Below are 17,471 nucleotides of genomic sequence, written 5' to 3'. Positions count from 1 at the left end.
ATGAGGAGAGATTGAATAGACTGGGTCTGTACTTGTTGGAGTTTAGAAGGATGAGGGGGGGGATCTTATAGAGACTTGCAAGATAATGAAGGGGATGGATAGGGTAGAGGTAGAGAGATTCTTCCCGCTTAGAAAGGAAAACAGAACTAGAGGGCACAGCCTCAAAATAAGTCAGGGTGGGGGGGGGGGATGCAGTTTAGATCAGAGTTGAGGAGGAACTTCTTCACTCAAAGGGTGGTGAATCTCTGGAATTCTCTGCCCGTTGAAGTGGTGGAGGCTACCTCGCTAAATATATTTAAGTCACGGGTAGATAGGTTTCTGATAGACAAGGGGATTAAGGGTTATGGGGAGAAAGCAGGAAAGTGGAACTGATCCACTTCAGATCAGCCATGATCTTATTGAATGGCGGGGCCGGCTCGAGGGGCTAGATGGCCAACTCCTGCTCCTATTTCTTAAGTTGACCTTACAGTGGCAGCTAGGGTTGTAGAGAAAGATCTACTTAATGTAAGGTAACGCTACATTCTGCACCCTCTCCTTTCCATCTCTATGAACGGCATGCTTTGTCTGTATAGCACACAAGAAACAATACTTTTTGCTGTATCCCAATACACGTGACAATAAACTTAAATCAGCTAGGATTTAGAGAAATGTGGACTTTAATATAAGGTAGGTCCATTCAAAAGTCTGACAGCAGCAGGGAAGAAGCTGTTCTTGAGTTGGTCGGTGCAAGACCTCAGACTTTTGTATCTTTTTCCCCGACGGAAGAAGGTGGAAGAGAGAATGTCCGGGGTGCGTTGGGTGGGGGGGGGGGTCCTTGATTATACCGGCTGCTTTTCCCCGAGGCAGCGGGAAGTGTAGACGGAGTCAATGGATGGGAGGCTGGTTTGTGTGATGGGATTGGGGCTACATTCATGACCCTTTTGTAGTTCCTTGCGGCCTTGGGCAGAGCAGGAGCCCGGACCGAGCTGTGATACAACCAGAAAGAATGCTTTCTGCGGGGCGTCTGTAAAAGTTAGAGAGAATGAGGAGTGGAACTGAGTTGGAAGATTGACCTTGCACCTTCTTGGATCGAAGCACAGGCTTGAGGGGGTGGTTGGCCCCCTTCCCACCTACACTTGCTCACATTCCTGTGTCCACCCACTGCGGAAAAACAGCTCCAGGCGTTTGGGTTGAGCCATTTAATCCGGGCAGAAGTGTGGAAGGGATTAATAAGGTGACTGTTCTAATACAAAGCAGATGATGGTTCACAGAGAGAGAGGGTTTGCCGGTGTTAGTGTCTCGCCCTGCTGGGTGCTTTAGTTTCAACGTTCCTCCCCCTCCCAGCGGTAAGTTAATACTCGGACGTCAGCACCTGCAGACAATTGCCGGCTGTTCTTCTTCTCCGCTCCCCCCCCCCCCCGCCCGCCCCCAGCCCCCACCACCACCGCCGTCCGCAAAGTTCTGTGCCAGATTGCAAAGCCGCACAGATTAGTGGAGGTTCTGCCACATCGCCTTAGTGACCCGACCTCGTGGGTGTCACTTTGAAACGGCGGTGCGGCGTGCCCCTCCGGCGGTGCGGCGCTGGCCTGTAGTCCGCTTGGGGAGTGTTTTCAAATCCTTGCTACCTACCTGTGTAATTAGATTACAGTCTTTGTAAAGCTGTGGCTCCGCTCCATTACGTACTGCTGGTCTTGTTTACACTTACTGCATCACCTCATATGCCACTGTCACTGGGGCACTCACTAAGATGAATGGTTTCTGCCTTAGATCTGCCCTGCGGCCATCTCTCACTGGCAATGCCACCCCCTGCCCTGTCACTGTATAACACTGGGGTACAGGGGGACGGGTCTGTCTCTGTATAACACTGGGGTACAGGGGGACGGGTCTGTCGCTGTATAACACTGGGGTACAGGGGGACGGGTCTGTCTCTGTATAACACTGGGGTACAGGGGGACGGGTCTGTCTCTGTATAACACTGGGGTACAGTACTGGTGGGGACGGGTCTGTCACTGTATAACACTGGGGTACAGTACTGGTGGGGACGGGTCTGTCACTGTATAACACTGGGGAACAGTACTGGTGGGGACGGGTCTGTCCCTGTATAACACTGGGGTACAGTACTGGTGGGGACAGGTCTGTCCCTGTATAACACTGGGGTACAGTACTGGTGGGGACGGGTCTGTCTCTGTATAACACTGGGGTACAGTACTGGTGGGGACGGGTCTGTCTCTGTATAACACTGGGGTACAGTACTGGTGGGGACGGGTCTGTCTCTGTATAACACTGGGGTACAGTACTGGTGGGGACGGGTCTGTCACTGTATAACACTGGGGTACAGTACTGGTGGGGACGGGTCTGTCCCTGTATAACACTGGGGAACAGTACTGGTGGGGACGGGTCTGTCCCTGTATAACACTGGGGTACAGTACTGGTGGGGACGGGTCTGTCCCTGTATAACACTGGGGTACAGTACTGGTGGGGACGGGTCTGTCTCTGTATAACACTGGGGTACAGTACTGGTGGGGACGGGTCTGTCTCTGTATAACACTGGGGTACAGTACTGGTGGGGACGGGTCTGTCTCTGTATAACACTGGGGTACAGTACTGGTGGGGACGGGTCTGTCTCTGTATAACACTGGGGTACAGTACTGGTGGGGACGGGTCTGTCTCTGTATAACACTGGGGTACAGGGGGACGGGTCTGTCGCTGTGTAACACTGGGGTTCAGTACTGGTGGGGACGGGTCTGTCTCTGTATAACACTGGGGTACAGGAGGACGGGTCTGTCTCTGTATAACACTGGGGTACAGGGGGACGGGTCTGTCACTGTATAACACTGGGGTAGAGTACTGGTGGTGTTCGCACTGGGAAGTAGTTAGAGTTGTATCTGGGGAGTGGAATTGTGCAAGTCTCGCCCTCACCACAATCCTTTTGTTTCCTGTTACTCAAAGCTGTTGCAGATCACCTCGATCAGATTAGTGAACCCAGCTCACAGTGTTAATCTGACGTGTGGAGAGTGGGCCCTGCTGCCTCCACCGCACAAATCCTCCGGCAGCTCTCTAATCCGCCGGGCAGCACTTCCAGGTTGTCCACAGCCCTTGTCCCCGAGCTTCCTCGGCCTGGAGTCTGTGTCCCAGGCCCCTGCTTTACCCGCTGTGACAGGGTGAGGGTGCGTGGAAGGCCAGTGCTTAGCACACAAGGTCTTGCATTGTCAGCACACCGCTGGCATGGTGTCAAGGGGATAAATATCCTCCTTGCGTTTAGCGGTACACTGTCCACAGACCTAGAGTCACAGGTTTACAGCATGGAAACAGGCCCTTCGGCCCAACTTCTCCATGCCACCCTCTCTCTCTTTTTTTAAAACACCCCTAAGCTAATCCCAGTTGCCTGCATTTGGCCCATACCCCTCTATACCCATCGTACCCATGTAACTGTCTAAATATTTTGTCTTTTAAAAAGTTGTACCCGCCTCTACTACTACCTCTGGCAGCCCGTTCCAGACACTCACCACCCTCTGTGTGAAAAAATTGCCCCTCTGGACCCTCTCCCCTCTAGTTTTAGACTCCCCTACCTTTGGGAAAAGTTATTGACTATCTAGCTGATCTGTGCCCCTCATTATTTTATAGACCTCTATAAGGTCACCCCTCAGCCTCCTACGCTCCAGAGGAAAAAGTCCCAGTCTATCCAGCCTCTCCCCAATCCATCAAGTCCCGGTAGCATCTTAGTAAATCTTTTCTGCACTCTTTTTCTAGTTTAATAATATCCTTTCTATAATAGGGTGACCAGAACTGTACACAGTATTCCAAGTGTGGCCTTACCAATGTCTTGTACAACTTCAACAAGACGTCCCAACTCCTGTATTCAATGTTCCGACCGATGAAACCAAGCATGCCGAATGCCTTCTTCACCACTCTGTCCACCTGTGACTCCACTTTCAAGGAGCTATGAACCTGTACCCCTAGATCTCCCCCAACGCCCTACCATTAACTGAGTAAGAACATAAGAACATAAGAAATAGGAGCAGGAGTAGGCCATCTAGCCCTTCGAGCCTGCCCCGCCATTCAATAAGATCATGGCTGATCTGTTGTGGCTCAGTTCCACTTTCCCGCCCTCTCCCCATAACCCTTAATCCCCTCTCTTATCAAGAACCCATCAACCCGCTTCTTAAAAATATTTAGCGAGGCAACCTCAACCACTTCAACGGGCAGAGAATTCCAGAGATTCACCACCCTTTGAGTGAAGAAGTTCCTCCTCAACTCCGTTCTAAACCGCCTCCCCTTTATCTTGAGGCTGTGCCCCCTAGTCCTACTGTCTTTTTTGAGCGGGAAGAGTCTCTCCACCTCTATCCTATCCATCCCATTCATCATCTTATACGTCTCAATGAGATCTCCCCTCATTCTTCTAAACTCTAACGAGTACAAGCCTAGTTTATTCAGCCTCTCCTCATAGCTCAATCCCCTCAACTCCGGTATCAGCCTAGTAAACCTCCTCTGCACTCCCTCCAGGGCCAAAATATCCTTGCGCAGGTGCGGTGCCCAAAACTGCACACAGTACTCCAGCTGCGGCCTCACCAATGCCCTATACAGCTGCAGCAAGACCTCCCTACTTTTATATTCAATCCCCCTCGCTATGAAGGCCAGCATCCCATTCGCCTTCCTGACCACCTGCTGCACCTGCAAGCTGGGTTTTTGTGACTCATGCACAAGGACCCCGAGGTCCCTCTGCACCGTCGCCTGCTGCAGTTTTTCACCACGTAAGTAATAGTCCTTCCTACCATTCTTCCTACCAAAGTGGACCACCTCACACTTGCCAACATTAAATTCCATTTGCCATTTCCTGGCCCATTCGCCCAGCCTATCTAGATCCTTCTGCAGACTCTCCACACCCTCCGCACAATTTGCCTTTCCCCCAATCTTGGTGTCATCAGCAAATTTCGACACCCTGCACTCGGTTCCCTCCTCCAGATCATCTATATAAATGGTAAATAGCTGAGGCCCCAGCACCGACCCCTGGGGCACCCCACTAGTCACCAACCGCCAATCCGAATAGCACCCATTGACCCCCACTCTCTGCCTCCTATTTGACAACCAATCCTCTATCCACGCTAACACCCTACCCCCAACTCCATGTCCCCTGACCTTCTGCAATAAGTCCTGCCCTGGTTCAGTAGCCAAAATGCATCACCTCTCATTTATCTAAACGAAACTCCATCCGCCATTCGTCAGCCCACTGGCCCAATTGATCAAGATCCCGTTGCAATTGGAGATAACTTTCTTCACTGTCCACCGTGCCACCTATCATGGTGTCCTCTGCAAACTTACTAAGCACGCCTCCTATATTCTCATTTAAATCAAGACAGTCAGTTTAATTCTTTTGCGTTTGTTCCCCCTCTATCACGTTTTTCCCAGTCGTTGAATAAAGACCACTTCTATCTTCCGAAGCGATTTTTCCTGAATGATGCCGTACTTGGCTCAGGAGGCGCCCCGAAACAGTAATAAAAGTTAGCTGCTTTTACCCTCTGTCCTCTCCCGATGCCGCCATTACAATGAGGTCCCCTTGCGCGCTAATCGGTGAGATTTCAACGTAGATTTCTGTGGGAGGGTCCGTGCCGAGGGAGCGCCGCACTGTGTGGGGGGTGGGGGGGTGGCTCGGCGCCGTGGGAGGGTCGGCACCGAGGGAGCGCCGCGCTGTGTGGGAGGGTCGGCGCCGAGGGAGCGCGCCGCACTGTGTTGTGGGAGGGTCGGCACTGATGTTCCGATGAGGAGTAATCCAAGGTCCTCTGGTCCCCTCAGTCCTGATTGGAAGGGGACGAAGTTCTCCCCAGTGTCTGGGACCCGTTATTTACCCTCACCCAGCGGTGTTGAAAAGAATAATTTCAGGTTTAAAGTTTTTATTTTTTTTTCAGTCTCACTAACAGGCGTACATTAACACCGCAGTGAAGCCGCTGTGAAAATCGTTTTTTTTTGTTTCTGGGATCTTGCTGTGCACGTGTTGGTAGGCCTCGTTTCAGAAGATACTTCATCTGGCTGCATCGCACTTTTGGGGGGTGTGGGGGGTTTCCTGTGGGTGTGAGAGAGGGGTGCTAGAGCAATGCAGATCTGGTTAACTAACACCTGGTCTTTTAATCTCTCTTTCTCTCTCTTCCTCTGTCTTTCTTTCTCTCTCTCTCTCTCTCTCTTTCTCTCTGTCTTTTTTTTCTCTCTCTCTCTTCCTCTTTTTTCTCTCTCTCTTGCTTTCTCTTTCTCTTTCTTTTTTTTTCTCTCTCTCTTGCTTTCTCTTTCTCTCTGTGTCTCTGTCTCTCAGTGCTGCAGGTCTGAGGAGCACCTGGTCGGCATGGGGGACGCGGAGGCGGACACGGAGCCCTCCGGACAGTGCCCCTGCCCGGACGGCGGCGGCGGCGCCCTGGGCGTCATCCGGGAGGGCGTGGGCGAGACGCTGATCGACTCGGAGGTGGCCAAGCGGGCCTGCGAGGAGGTGCTGGAGAAGGTCAAGCTGCTGCGGGGCGGCTCGACCGAGCTGGCCAGGGGCGAGGAAGAGGAGGAGGAGGAGGAGGCGGACACGGTGACCCCTGTGCCCAACGGCGTGGCGGGGGGCTGCGAGGGGCCGGGCCGGATTCGGGAGGAGGCTGGCGAGGTGGGGAACACGGTCAAGAGCGCCCGGCGACGCCAGCGGTACAACTCGGCCAAGCAGTCGTGGCTGTTGCGGCTCTTTGAGTCCAAGCTCTTTGACATCTCCATGGCCATCTCGTACCTCTACAACTCCAAGGAGCCTGGCGTCCAGGCCTACATTGGCAACCGCCTCTTCAGCTTCCGGCACGAGGACGTGGACTTCTACCTGCCCCAGCTGCTCAACATGTACATCCACATGGACGAGGACGTGGGCGACGCCATCAAACCCTACGTGGTGCACCGCTGTCGCCAGAGCATCAACTTCTCCCTGCAGTGCGCCTGGCTGCTGGGGGCCTACTCCTCCGACATGCACATCTCCGCCCAGCGCCACTCCCGGGGCACCAAGCTCCGCAAGCTCATCCTGTCCGATGAGCTGAAGCCGGCCCCCGGCGGCCGCCGCCGGGAGCTGCCGCCGGTCAGCCCGGCCCCCGAGACGGGCCTCTCGCCCTCCAAGCGCACCCACCAGCGCTCCAAGTCCGACGCGGCGGCCAGCATCAGCCTGGGGAGCAACCTCAAGCGGACGGCCAGTAACCCCAAGGTGGAGAGCCAGCAGGATGAGGTGAGGCCCCTTCTCCTCCCTTCTCCCCGTCCTCTACCCCCTGCCCCCCCACCCCCCCCTCCCCCCGTTGCCCTGTCCTCCCTCCCCCCGTTGCCCCGTCCTCCCTCCCTTCCCCCCCCTCCATATCCTTACCTGCATTGTGCGGTCTGTGTCACTAGAATTCCTACGGCGCAGAAGGAGGCCATTTGGCCCATCGAGGCTGCATCGACCACAATCCCACCCGGGTCCCCCCACATATTTACGCTGCTCATCCTCCTGGCACTAAGGGGCAATTTAGCCTGGCCAATCCCCCTAACCTACACATCTTTTGAACACGGGTGTCGCTGGCTGGGTCCAGCATTTATTGCCCATCCCTAGTTGCCCCTTGGAGGGGCGGTTGAGAGTCGACCCCATTGCTGTGTGGCTCTCTGGAGTCACATGTAGGCCAGACCGGGGTAAGGACGGCAGATTTCCTTCCCTGAAGGGAACCAGATGGGTTTTTCTGACAATTAACAACGGCTTATTAATAGATGCTTAAATTCTCAATTCCAGATTTGGAATTGCCATGGGGCGGCACAGTGGGTTAGCGCTGCCGCCTCACAACACTGGGGACCTGGGTTCGATTCCCGGCTCGGGTCACTGTCTGTGCGGAGACTGCATGTTCTCCCCGTGTCTGCGTGGGTTTCCTCCCACAGTCCAAAGATGTGTGGGTTAGGGTGGACTGGCCATGCTAAATTACCCCTTGGTGTCAGGGGGATTAGCTGGGGAATATATGAGGGGTTACAGGAATAGGGCCTGGATGGGATTGCGGTCGGTGCAGACTTGATGGGCCGAATGGCCTCGTCCCGCACTGTCGGGATTCTACTTTTTTTTTTCCCTGGAATTGAAACTCCACCGACTGCCGTGGCGGGATTCGAATCCGGGTCCCCCAGAACATGAACTGAGTTTCTGGATGAATAGTCGAGGTAATACTATTTTTATTCATTCGTGGGACATCGGCGTCGCTGGCTGGGTCCAGCATTTGTTGCCCCTTGGAGGGGCAGTTGAGGGTCAACCGCATTGCTGTGTGGCTCCCTGGAGTCACACGTAGGCCAGACAGGGGTAAGGACGGCAGATTTCCTTCCCTAAAGGGAAGTAGGTGGGTTTTTCCGAGGACGGGTTTCAAAGAACGGTGTAGCCCAGGAACGGGTCCTTTGGCCCACCAAGCTTACTAGATCATGTTGTCCTATCTCTAGACCAGCTGCCTGGATCCCTCTACTCCCCGTCTGTTCGTGTGTCTGTCCAGATAAGGCTAACGTGTGTGCCTGAACCACCTCGCGCTCGGCAGTGTATTCCAGGCCCCCACCGCCCTCCGTGTTTTTTTTAAAAAAAAAACTCCCCCCTTCACATTCTTCATTGAACCTTACCCCCACCCCTTTCCTCGAGCTTGTGCCTCCTTGTCATTTCAGCCTTGGGGAGGGGGGGAAAGAAAGCTTCACCCCATCAATACCCCTCATAATCTTATAAACTTCTATCAGGTCACCCCCCCCCCCCCCCCCTCAGCCTCCGTCTTTCCAGGGAGAACGATCCCAGTTTGTTCAATCTCTCCTCGTAGCTAATACCAATCCTGGGCGACATCCTGATGAACCTCTTCCGTCCTCTCTCCAAAGCCTCTACGTCCTTCTGGTGGCGTGGCGTCCAGAACGGGGCACGGTATTCCAAACGTGGGCCTCACCGACATTTTACATAACTAAACTTGACAACTTTTAAACTCTGATGTCCTGTCCGATGAAGGCGAGCATGCCATGTGCTATCTTCACACACACACACGTGCGTGTGCATACACCACACCTCCCCCCGCCCCTTCCACCTGTGCTGCCACGCTTCCATGGGGGTTTTAGGGTCATCAGTAGATTCTTAATTCCAGATTGTGTTTTTCTTTTATATATTTTGAATCCAAGTCCAAAAAAAATGTGCAGCTTCGGTTGATTTGAGGGGGGGGGGATCTCAGAGAGACTTACGAAATTCTAACAGGACTAGATAACATAACATAAGAAGTAGGAGCAGGAGTTGGCCATCTAGCCCTTCGAGCCTGCCCCGCCATTCAATAAGATCATGGCTGATCTGTCGTGTCTCAGTTCCATCTTCCCACCCTCAATCCCCTTGCCTATCAAAAACCTATCAACCCGCGTCTTAAATATATTTAGCGAGGCAGCCTCCACCACTTCAACGGGCAGAGAATTCCAGAGATTCACCACCCTTTGAGTGAAGAACATAAGAAATAGGAGCAGGAGTTGGCCATCTAGCCCTTCGAGCCTGCCCCGCCATTCAATAAGATCATGGCTGATCTGTCGTGTCTCAGTTCCATCTTCCCACCCTCTCCCCATAACCCTCAATCCCCTTGCCTATCAAAAACCTATCAACCCGCGTCTTAAATATATTTAGCAAGGCAGCCTCCACCACTTCAACGGGCAGAGAATTCCAGAGATTCACCACCCTTTGAGTGAAGAACATAAGAAATAGGAGCAGGAGTAGGCCATCTAGCCCTTCGAGCCTGCCCCGCCATTCAATAAGATCATGGCTGATCTGTCGCTGCTCAGTTCCACTTTCCCGCCCTCTCCCCATAACCCTTAATCCCCTCTCTTATCAAAAACCCATCAACCCGCGTCTTAAATATATTTAGCGAGGCAGCCTCCACCACTTCAACGGGCAGAGAATTCCAGAGATTCACCACCCTTTGAGTGAAGAAGTTCCTCCTCAACTGTGTTCTAAACCGCCCCCCTTTTATCTTGAGCCTGTGCCCTCTAGTCCTGCTATCCTTTCTGAGCGGGAAGAGTCTCTCCACCTCTATCCTATCCATCCCATTCATCATCTTATATGTCTCAATGAGATCTCCCCTCATTCTTCTAAACTCTAACGAGTACAAGCCTAGTTTATTCAGCCTCTCCTCATAGTTCAACCCCCTCAACTCCGGCATCAGCCTAGTAAACCTCCTCTGCACTCCCTCCAAGGCCAAAATATCCTAGCATAAGTGCGGCGACCAAAACTGTACACAGTACTCCAGCTGCGGCCTCACCAGTGCCCTACACAGCCGCAGCAAGACCTCCCTACTTTTATATTCAATCCCCCTAGATGCAGGGAGGATGTTCCCGAGGGGGGGTGGGGGGAGTCCAGAACCAGGGGGTCACGGTCCGAGGATTGGGGGGTAGACCGTTTAGGGACGGAGGTGAGGAGACGTTTCTTCACCCGGTGAGCCTGTGGGATTCATTCCCACAGGAAGTAGTTGATGCCCAAACATTGGATGGGTTCAAGATATAGCACTCGGGGATCAATGGGGAGAAAGCGTAGGTTAGAGAGATTAGTGGGTAAAAGGTGTGGGGGTAGGGCCTGGGTGGGATTGTGGTCGATGGGCCGAAGGGCCTCTTTCTGCACTGTAGGGTTTCTGCGATCCTGTGAGAGCAGGATTAGGCTGTTGAGTTGGATGATCAGCCATGATGGTGGTGAATGGAGGGGCAGGCTCTAAGGGCCGGATGGCCTTCTCCTATCTTCCATTGGCCGTGCTAAATCACTCCTTCGGGGGGTGGGGGGGGGGAGATCAAGGGGATTAGTAGGGTGGGGATGCAGGGATAGGGCCTGGGTGGGATTGTTGTCGGCACGGCCTCGATGGGGCAGATGACCGCCCCTGTGCTGTAGGGGGTTGCGATTCTCTGAAATTTTGCCACCCGCTGCAGCGAGTGTGGAATGAGCTGCCGGATAAAGTGGTAAACGTGGGGGTCGCTTTTTCAGAAAAACTTGGACGGGTTCGTTCGTGGACGAGAGGGGTGTGGAGGGATATGGTCCAAGCGCGGGTCAGTGGGAACGAGGCAAAAAAATGGTCCGGCACAGACAAGAGGGGCCAAAAGGCCTGTTTCTGAGCCGTAATTTTTTTTTATGGTGGGATTCGAGCGTCACCCTGCATCTCTGGATTGCTAGCCCAGTGATCGTTCCCACCCATCTCCCGTCTCCGACTGATGTGGGCATCTTTGCCTAGGCTGGAAGGTGTTTATGTTGCAGCTGTGTAAGGTGCTGGTGAGGCCATATCTGGAGTTACTCTGCACGGTTTCGGTCTCCTTACTGGAGAAAGAAAGGATATACTGGCACTGGAGGGGGTGGGGGGGGCCGCAGAGGAGATTCGCCAGGCTGATTCCGGAGTTGAGAGGGGGGTTGGCTCACGAGGGGAGACCGTGTAGGCTGGGGCGGCGCGGGTGGGTTAGCACTGCTGCCTCAGAGCGCCAGGGACCCTGTTCGATCCCCGGTTTGGGTCACTGCCTGTGTGGAGTCTGCACATTCTTTCCACTGTCCAACGATGCACGTGTTAGGTATACTGGCCATGCCCCTTAGTGTCAGGGGGACGAGCTAGGGTAAACGCACAGGGTTGTGCTGTTAAGTTGTGGGTGGTGCAGACTTGATGGGCCGAACGACCACCTTCCGCACTGTGTAGGATTTTGTGACTGGGGCTGTACTCATTAGAGTGAGGGAGAAACGTATAAGATCATGAAGGGAACAGATAAGATAGAAACAGGGAACTTGTTTCCACTGGCGGGTGAAACTAGAACTAGGGGGCCTCAAAATAAGGGGGACCGGATTTAAGACTGAGTTGAGGAGGAACTTCTTCGCACAAAGGGTTGTGAATCTGTGGAATTCCCCTGCCCAGTGAAGCAGTTGAGGCTACCTCATTGAATGTCCTCAAGGCAAGGACCTGTGCTGTAATTTTTTTGTTCTTCTGGTCCCCCCGGAAGGGTTTTAGTTCAGTCGGGCAGCATGGTTGGTGCAGGCTTGGAGGGGCTGAAGGGCCTGTGCTGTAATTTTCTTTGCTCTTTGATAGAATTTTTTTTTTTGAACAGTAAAGGAATTAAGGGGAGCGGGCGGGTAAATGGAACTGAGTCCATGAAAAGATCAGCCATGATCTAATTGAATGGCGGAGCAGGCTCGAGGGGCCAGATGGTCTACTCCTGCTCCTCGTTCTTCTTTGATAAGGCGCTGCATCAGTCATGGGTGCAGGGGGCAACTCTGGCATGGATTGAAGGCTGGTTAGCTCAAAGGAAACGGAGAGTAGGCATAAATGGGTTATTTTCTGGTTGGGAGGATGTAATGAGTGATGTGCCAGAGGGACCACTGCTGGAAGTTCAACTTTTGTACTATTTATACCAATGACCTGGATGAAGGGATGGGTGATGACACGAGCGCAGCTGGAACAATATGTGGTGAAGAAGACAGAGAAGGAGGATATTGATCGGTTAAGTGATTGGGTGAAGATGTGGCAGCTGGAGTATAATGTGGGGGAGTTGTCAATTTTGGCAGGGATAACAAAAACTAAACTTATTATCTAAACAGCAAGAGATTGCAGAGCTCTGAGGTGTGCAGAGGGAGCTGGGAGTCCAAGTGCATGAATTGCAAAAGGTCGGTATGCAGGTACAGCGAGTCATTAGGAAAGCGAATCAGATGTTGGGCAGCACGGTGGCACAGTGGGTTAGCACTGCTGCCTTGCAGCGCCAGGGACCCGGGTTCGATTCCCGGCTCGGGGTCACTGTCTGTGCGGAGTCTGCACGTTCTCCCCGTGTCTGCGCGGGTTTCCTCCTAGACGGTCGAGGTGGCAGATTTGGAAGGTTCCTTGGCGAGTCGCTTTGGTGCATCTTGTAGATGGTACGCACGGCTGCCAGTGTGCGTAGGTGGTAGAGGGAGTGAGTGTTTCTGGTTAGCGTGTTGAGCTTCTTGTGTGTTGCTGGGAGCAGCGCTCATCCAGGCAAGTGGGGACTATCCCATCACACTCCTGACTTGTGTGCCTGTAGATGGTGGACAGGCTTTGGGGGAGTAGGGTAGAGGTAGAGAGATTCTTCCCACTTAGAAAGGACAGCAGGACTAGAGGGCACAGCCTCAAAATAAGGGGGAGGGGGCAGTTTAGATCAGAGTTGAGGAGGAACTTCTTCACTCAAAGGGTGGTGAATCTCTGGAATTCTCTGCCTGTTGAACTGGTGGAGGCTGCCTCGTTGAATATATTTAACTCATGGGTAGATAGGTTTCTGATTGATAAGGGAATTAAGGGTTATGGGGAGAAAGCGGGAAAGTGGAACTGATCCACTTCAGATCAGCCATGATCTTATTGAATGGTGGGGCAGGCTCGAAGGGCTAGATGGCCTACTCCTGCTCCTATTTCCTATGTTCTTAGTTACTCTCCACAGGATTCCCAGCCTCTAACCTGCTTTGCTAGTCACAGTATTTATATGGCTGGGTCCAGTCGAATGAGCCTGGGCTGCTGTGTGAACAGTCACCCGAGACACCCAATTCCCCCCACCGTACAGCTACTGCATGCCCTGGCCACAGTAGAAAGAATACAAGAGCAGGCATGGACTTCTGAGGCTGTATAAGGCTCTGGTCAGACCATATTTGGAGTATTGTGAACAGTTTTGGGCCCCGTATCTCAGGGAGGATGTGTCGGCCGTGGAAAGGGTCCAGAGGAGGTTCACAAAAATGATTTGATTTATTATTGTCACCTCTATTGGGATACTGTGAAAAGTATTGTTTCTTGTGCACTATACAGACAAAGCATACTGTTCATAGAGAAGGAAAGGAGAGGGTGCAGAATGTAGTGTTACAGTCACAGCGAGGGTGTAGAGAAAGATCAACTTAATGCGAGGTAGGTCCATTCAAAAGCCTGACAGCAGCAGGGAAGAAGCTGTTCTTGAGTCGGTCGGTACGGGACCTCAGACTTTTGTATCTTTTTCCCTCCGGAAGAAGGTGGAAGAGAGAATGTCCGGGGTGTGTTTGGGGGGGGGGTCCTTGATTATACCGGCTGCTTTTCCCCGAGGCAGCGGGAAGTGTAGACAGATCTATACTTGATCCCTGGAATGAAGAGCTTGGTGTATGAGGAATGGTTGCGGACGCTGGGTCTGTACTTATTGGAGTTTAGAAGGGGGTGTGTGTGTGGGAATCTTATTGAAACTTACAGGATACTGCGAGGCCCTGGATAGAGTGGACGTGGAGAGGATGTTTCCACTAATGGGAAAAACTAGAACCAGAGGGTACAACCTCAGGCTAAAGGGACGATCCTTTAAAACAGAGATGAGGAGGAATTTCTTCAGCCAGAGAGTGGGGAATCTGTGGAACTCTTTGCCGCAGAGGAGGCCAGGTCACTGAGTGTCTTTAAGACAGAGATAGATAGGTTCCTGATTAATAAGGGGATCAGGGGTTATGGGGAAAAGGCAGGAGAATGGGGGGAATGAGAAAAATATCAGCCATGATTGAATGGCTGGGCAGACACGATGGGCCGAGTGGCCTCATTCTGCTCCTGTGTCTTCTGGTCCAATTGTTTGCACAGTACAGTGTTCAGTGCGTACCCTGGAAAGCTGTCACCATCCCTGTAATCACTCCTGGTCTCCAGCCCAGCAGGGCTGTCATTGTGTAGACCCGTGAGACACTGAGACGTTCCCAGGTTAATGTAGGGGGCTGGAGGAGGGTTACAGAGATGGGGAGGGGGTGTAGGGGGCTGGAGGAGGGTTACAGAGATGGGGAGGGGGTGTAGGGGGCTGGAGGAGGGTTACAGGGATAGGGAGGGGGTGTAGGGGGCTGGAGGAGGGTTACAGGGATAGGGAGGGGGTGTAGGGGGCTGGAGGAGGGTTACAGTGATGGGGACGGGGGCGTAGGGGGCTGGAGGAGGGTTACAGAGATGGGGAGGGGGTGTAGGGGGCTGGAGGAGGGTTACAGGGATAGGGAGGGGGTGTAGGGGGCTGGAGGAGGGTTACAGTGATGGGGACGGGGGCGTAGGGGGCTGGAGGAGGGTTACAGAGATAGGGAGGGGCGTAGGGGGCTGGAGGAGGGTTACAGAGATAGGGAGGGGGGTAGGGGGCTGGAGGAGGGTTACAGAGATAGGGAGGGGGGCATAGGGGGCTGGAGGAGGGTTACAGGGATAGGGAGGGGGTGTAGGGGGCTGGAGGGGGTTACAGAGATAGGGAGGGGGGGTGTAGGGAGCTGGAGGGGGTTACAGAGATGGGGAGGGGGTGTAGGGGGCTGGAGGAGGTTACAGAGATGGGGAAGGGGGTGTAGGGGACTGGAGGGGGTTACAGAGATAGGGAGGGGGTGTAGGGGACTGGAGGAGGTTACAGAGATAGGGAGGGGGTGTAGGGGGCTGGAGGGGGTTACAGAGATAGGGAGGGGGTGTAGGGGGCTGGAGGGGGTTACAGAGATAGGGAGGGGGTGTAGGGGGCTGGAGGGGGTTACAGAGATGGGGAGGGGGTGTAGGGGGCTGGAGGAGGGTTACAGGGATAGGGAGAGGGTGTAGGGGGCAGGAGGAGGTTACAGGGATAAGGAGGGGCTGTAGGGGGCTGGAGGGGGTTACAGAGATAGGGAGGGGGGGATGGAGGGGGTTACAGAGATAGGGAGGGGGTGTGGGGGGATGGAGGGGGTTACAGAGATAGGGAGGGGGTGTAGGGGGCTGGAGGGGGTTACAGAGATAGGGAGGGGGTGTAGGGGGCTGGAGGGGGTTACAGAGATAGGGAGGGGGTGTAGGGGGCTGGAGGGGGTTACAGAGATAGGGAGGGGGTGTAGGGGGCTGGAGGGGGTTACAGAGATAGGGAGGGGGTGTAGGGGACTGGAGGAGGTTACAGAGATAGGGAGGGGGGCGTAGGGGGCTGGAGGGGGTTCTGCATCAGTGCAGAAATAGAAAATGTGTTGCCATCATTCCCCTGGGAACAGCTTGTCGCAGCCTAACCAGCTCACGGAATTCTCTGGGATTCTTCTAGAGTGAGTCTTGCTTGTGGTGTTGGGTCGCCTAGCAACTCACTGGAGCACCAACCTCATTGGGATGTCTTTGTGATGACAGAATGTGTGCCTGGGAGCTGACAAGTCGAGGTGTGCAGGCAGGCTGGTGCACTGCACCACTGTCCAGTACTGAGAGGCTGCAAACTGGGGTGGGGATTGGCAGACAGCAGGATTGGGGTGGGGGGTGGGAGGGGTCAGTGCCGAGGGAGCGCCGCACTATGGGGAGGGTCGGTGCCGAGGGAGTGCCGCACTTTGGGACGGTCAGTGCCGAGGGAGCGCCGCGCTGTGGGGAGGGTCGGCACCGAGGGAGCGCCGCACTGTGGGGAGGGGTCAGTGCCGAGCGAGTGCCGCACTTTGGGACGGTCAGTGCCAAGGGAGTGCTGCACTGTGGGGAGGGTCGGTGCTGAGGGAGTGCCGCACTGTGGGAGGGTTGATACTGAGGGAGCGCCGCACTGTGGGGAGGGTCGGTGCTGAGGGAGTGCCGCACTGTGGGAGGGTTGATACTGAGGGAGCGCCGCACTGTGGGGAGGGTTGATACTGAGGGAGCGCCGCACTGTGGGGAGGGTCGGTGCTGAGGGAGCGCCGCACTGTGGGAGGGTTGATACTGAGGGAGCGCCGCACTGTGGGGAGGGTCGGTGCCGAGGGAGCTTTGCTGTGCAGTGGTGATGCTAGTCCAATTGTGAAACTGAGCACAGAGGTGACAGTGTTGTCTAGATGGTTGCCACCGACACCCCGGGGGAACGCTCGTGTGGTGGAGAGTTGTGAGCTGAGGTGACTCTTGTTATGTACGTTCCACGGACTTGCTCAACCTTTTGTGATTGAGAAGCAGCTGTGAAATGAATCATCGCCCCGTCGGCGAGATTTAATTCGCCCCAGCAATTTGGCAGCAATTCCAAAATGATTTCCTTCTCTGCGACCAGCTCGTGGCTTTTTCTCTCCTCCGGCAGTGCGGGCTCCAGGGGCAGAGGTGCCCACTCAGTCACACCTTACAAACCTAAGGCGGCACAGCTGATCCAACTGGATAGCAGAACAGGCTCTGAAGGGTCGAATGGCCTCTTCCGGTTCCTGTAGCTCAGTCATGAGAAAATGCAGGAGTAAGCACAGCGGGTTAGCATTGCTGCCTCTCAGCGCTGGGAACCCGGGTTCAATACCTGGCCTTGGCTCACTGTCTGTGTGGAGTCTGCATGTTCTTAGATCATAGATCGTAGAGCCCTACAGTGCAGAAAGAGGCCCTTCGGCCCATCGAGTCTGCACCGTACACAATCCCACCCAGGCCCTACCCCCATATCCCTACACATTTACCTACTAATCCCTCTAACCTACGCATCCCAGGACACTAAGGGGCAATTTTAGCATGGCCAATCAACCTAACCTGCACATCTTTTGGAATGTGGGAAGAAACTGGAGCACCCGGAGGAAACCCACGCAGACACGGGGAGAATGTGCAAGCTCTACACCGATAGCGACCCAAGCCGGGAATCGAACCCAGGACCCTGGAACTGTGGAGCAGCAGTGC

General features: G+C 54.1%; 1 protein-coding gene across 3 annotated transcripts in view; it reads left to right on the top strand.

Moving 5' to 3' along the window:
* Positions 1 to 17,471, top strand: part of pi4kb (phosphatidylinositol 4-kinase, catalytic, beta) — a 51,637-nt gene that overhangs the window by 4,567 nt on the left and 29,599 nt on the right. For 2 of the 3 annotated variants that reach the window (XM_080183390.1, XM_080183387.1), the window contains exon 2: positions 6,281 to 7,204. In XM_080183390.1, coding sequence (XP_080039516.1) covers positions 6,311 to 7,204 — 894 coding nt within the window. In that variant the 5' untranslated portion in view covers positions 6,281 to 6,310. Of the gene's footprint in view, positions 1 to 1,230; positions 1,326 to 6,280; positions 7,205 to 17,471 lie in introns of those variants that run through there. The other variant, XM_080183388.1, reaches the window with a different exon arrangement.

The sequence above is a fragment of the Carcharhinus amblyrhynchos genome, unplaced genomic scaffold, assembly GCF_965287045.1.
Source record: "Carcharhinus amblyrhynchos unplaced genomic scaffold, sCarAmb.v2.hapA chromosome_275, whole genome shotgun sequence".
NCBI classification, from domain to species: Eukaryota; Metazoa; Chordata; class Chondrichthyes; order Carcharhiniformes; family Carcharhinidae; genus Carcharhinus; species Carcharhinus amblyrhynchos.
The sequence above is the reverse complement of the archived record's forward strand: the minus strand, read 5'-3'. Positions and strand labels throughout refer to the sequence as shown.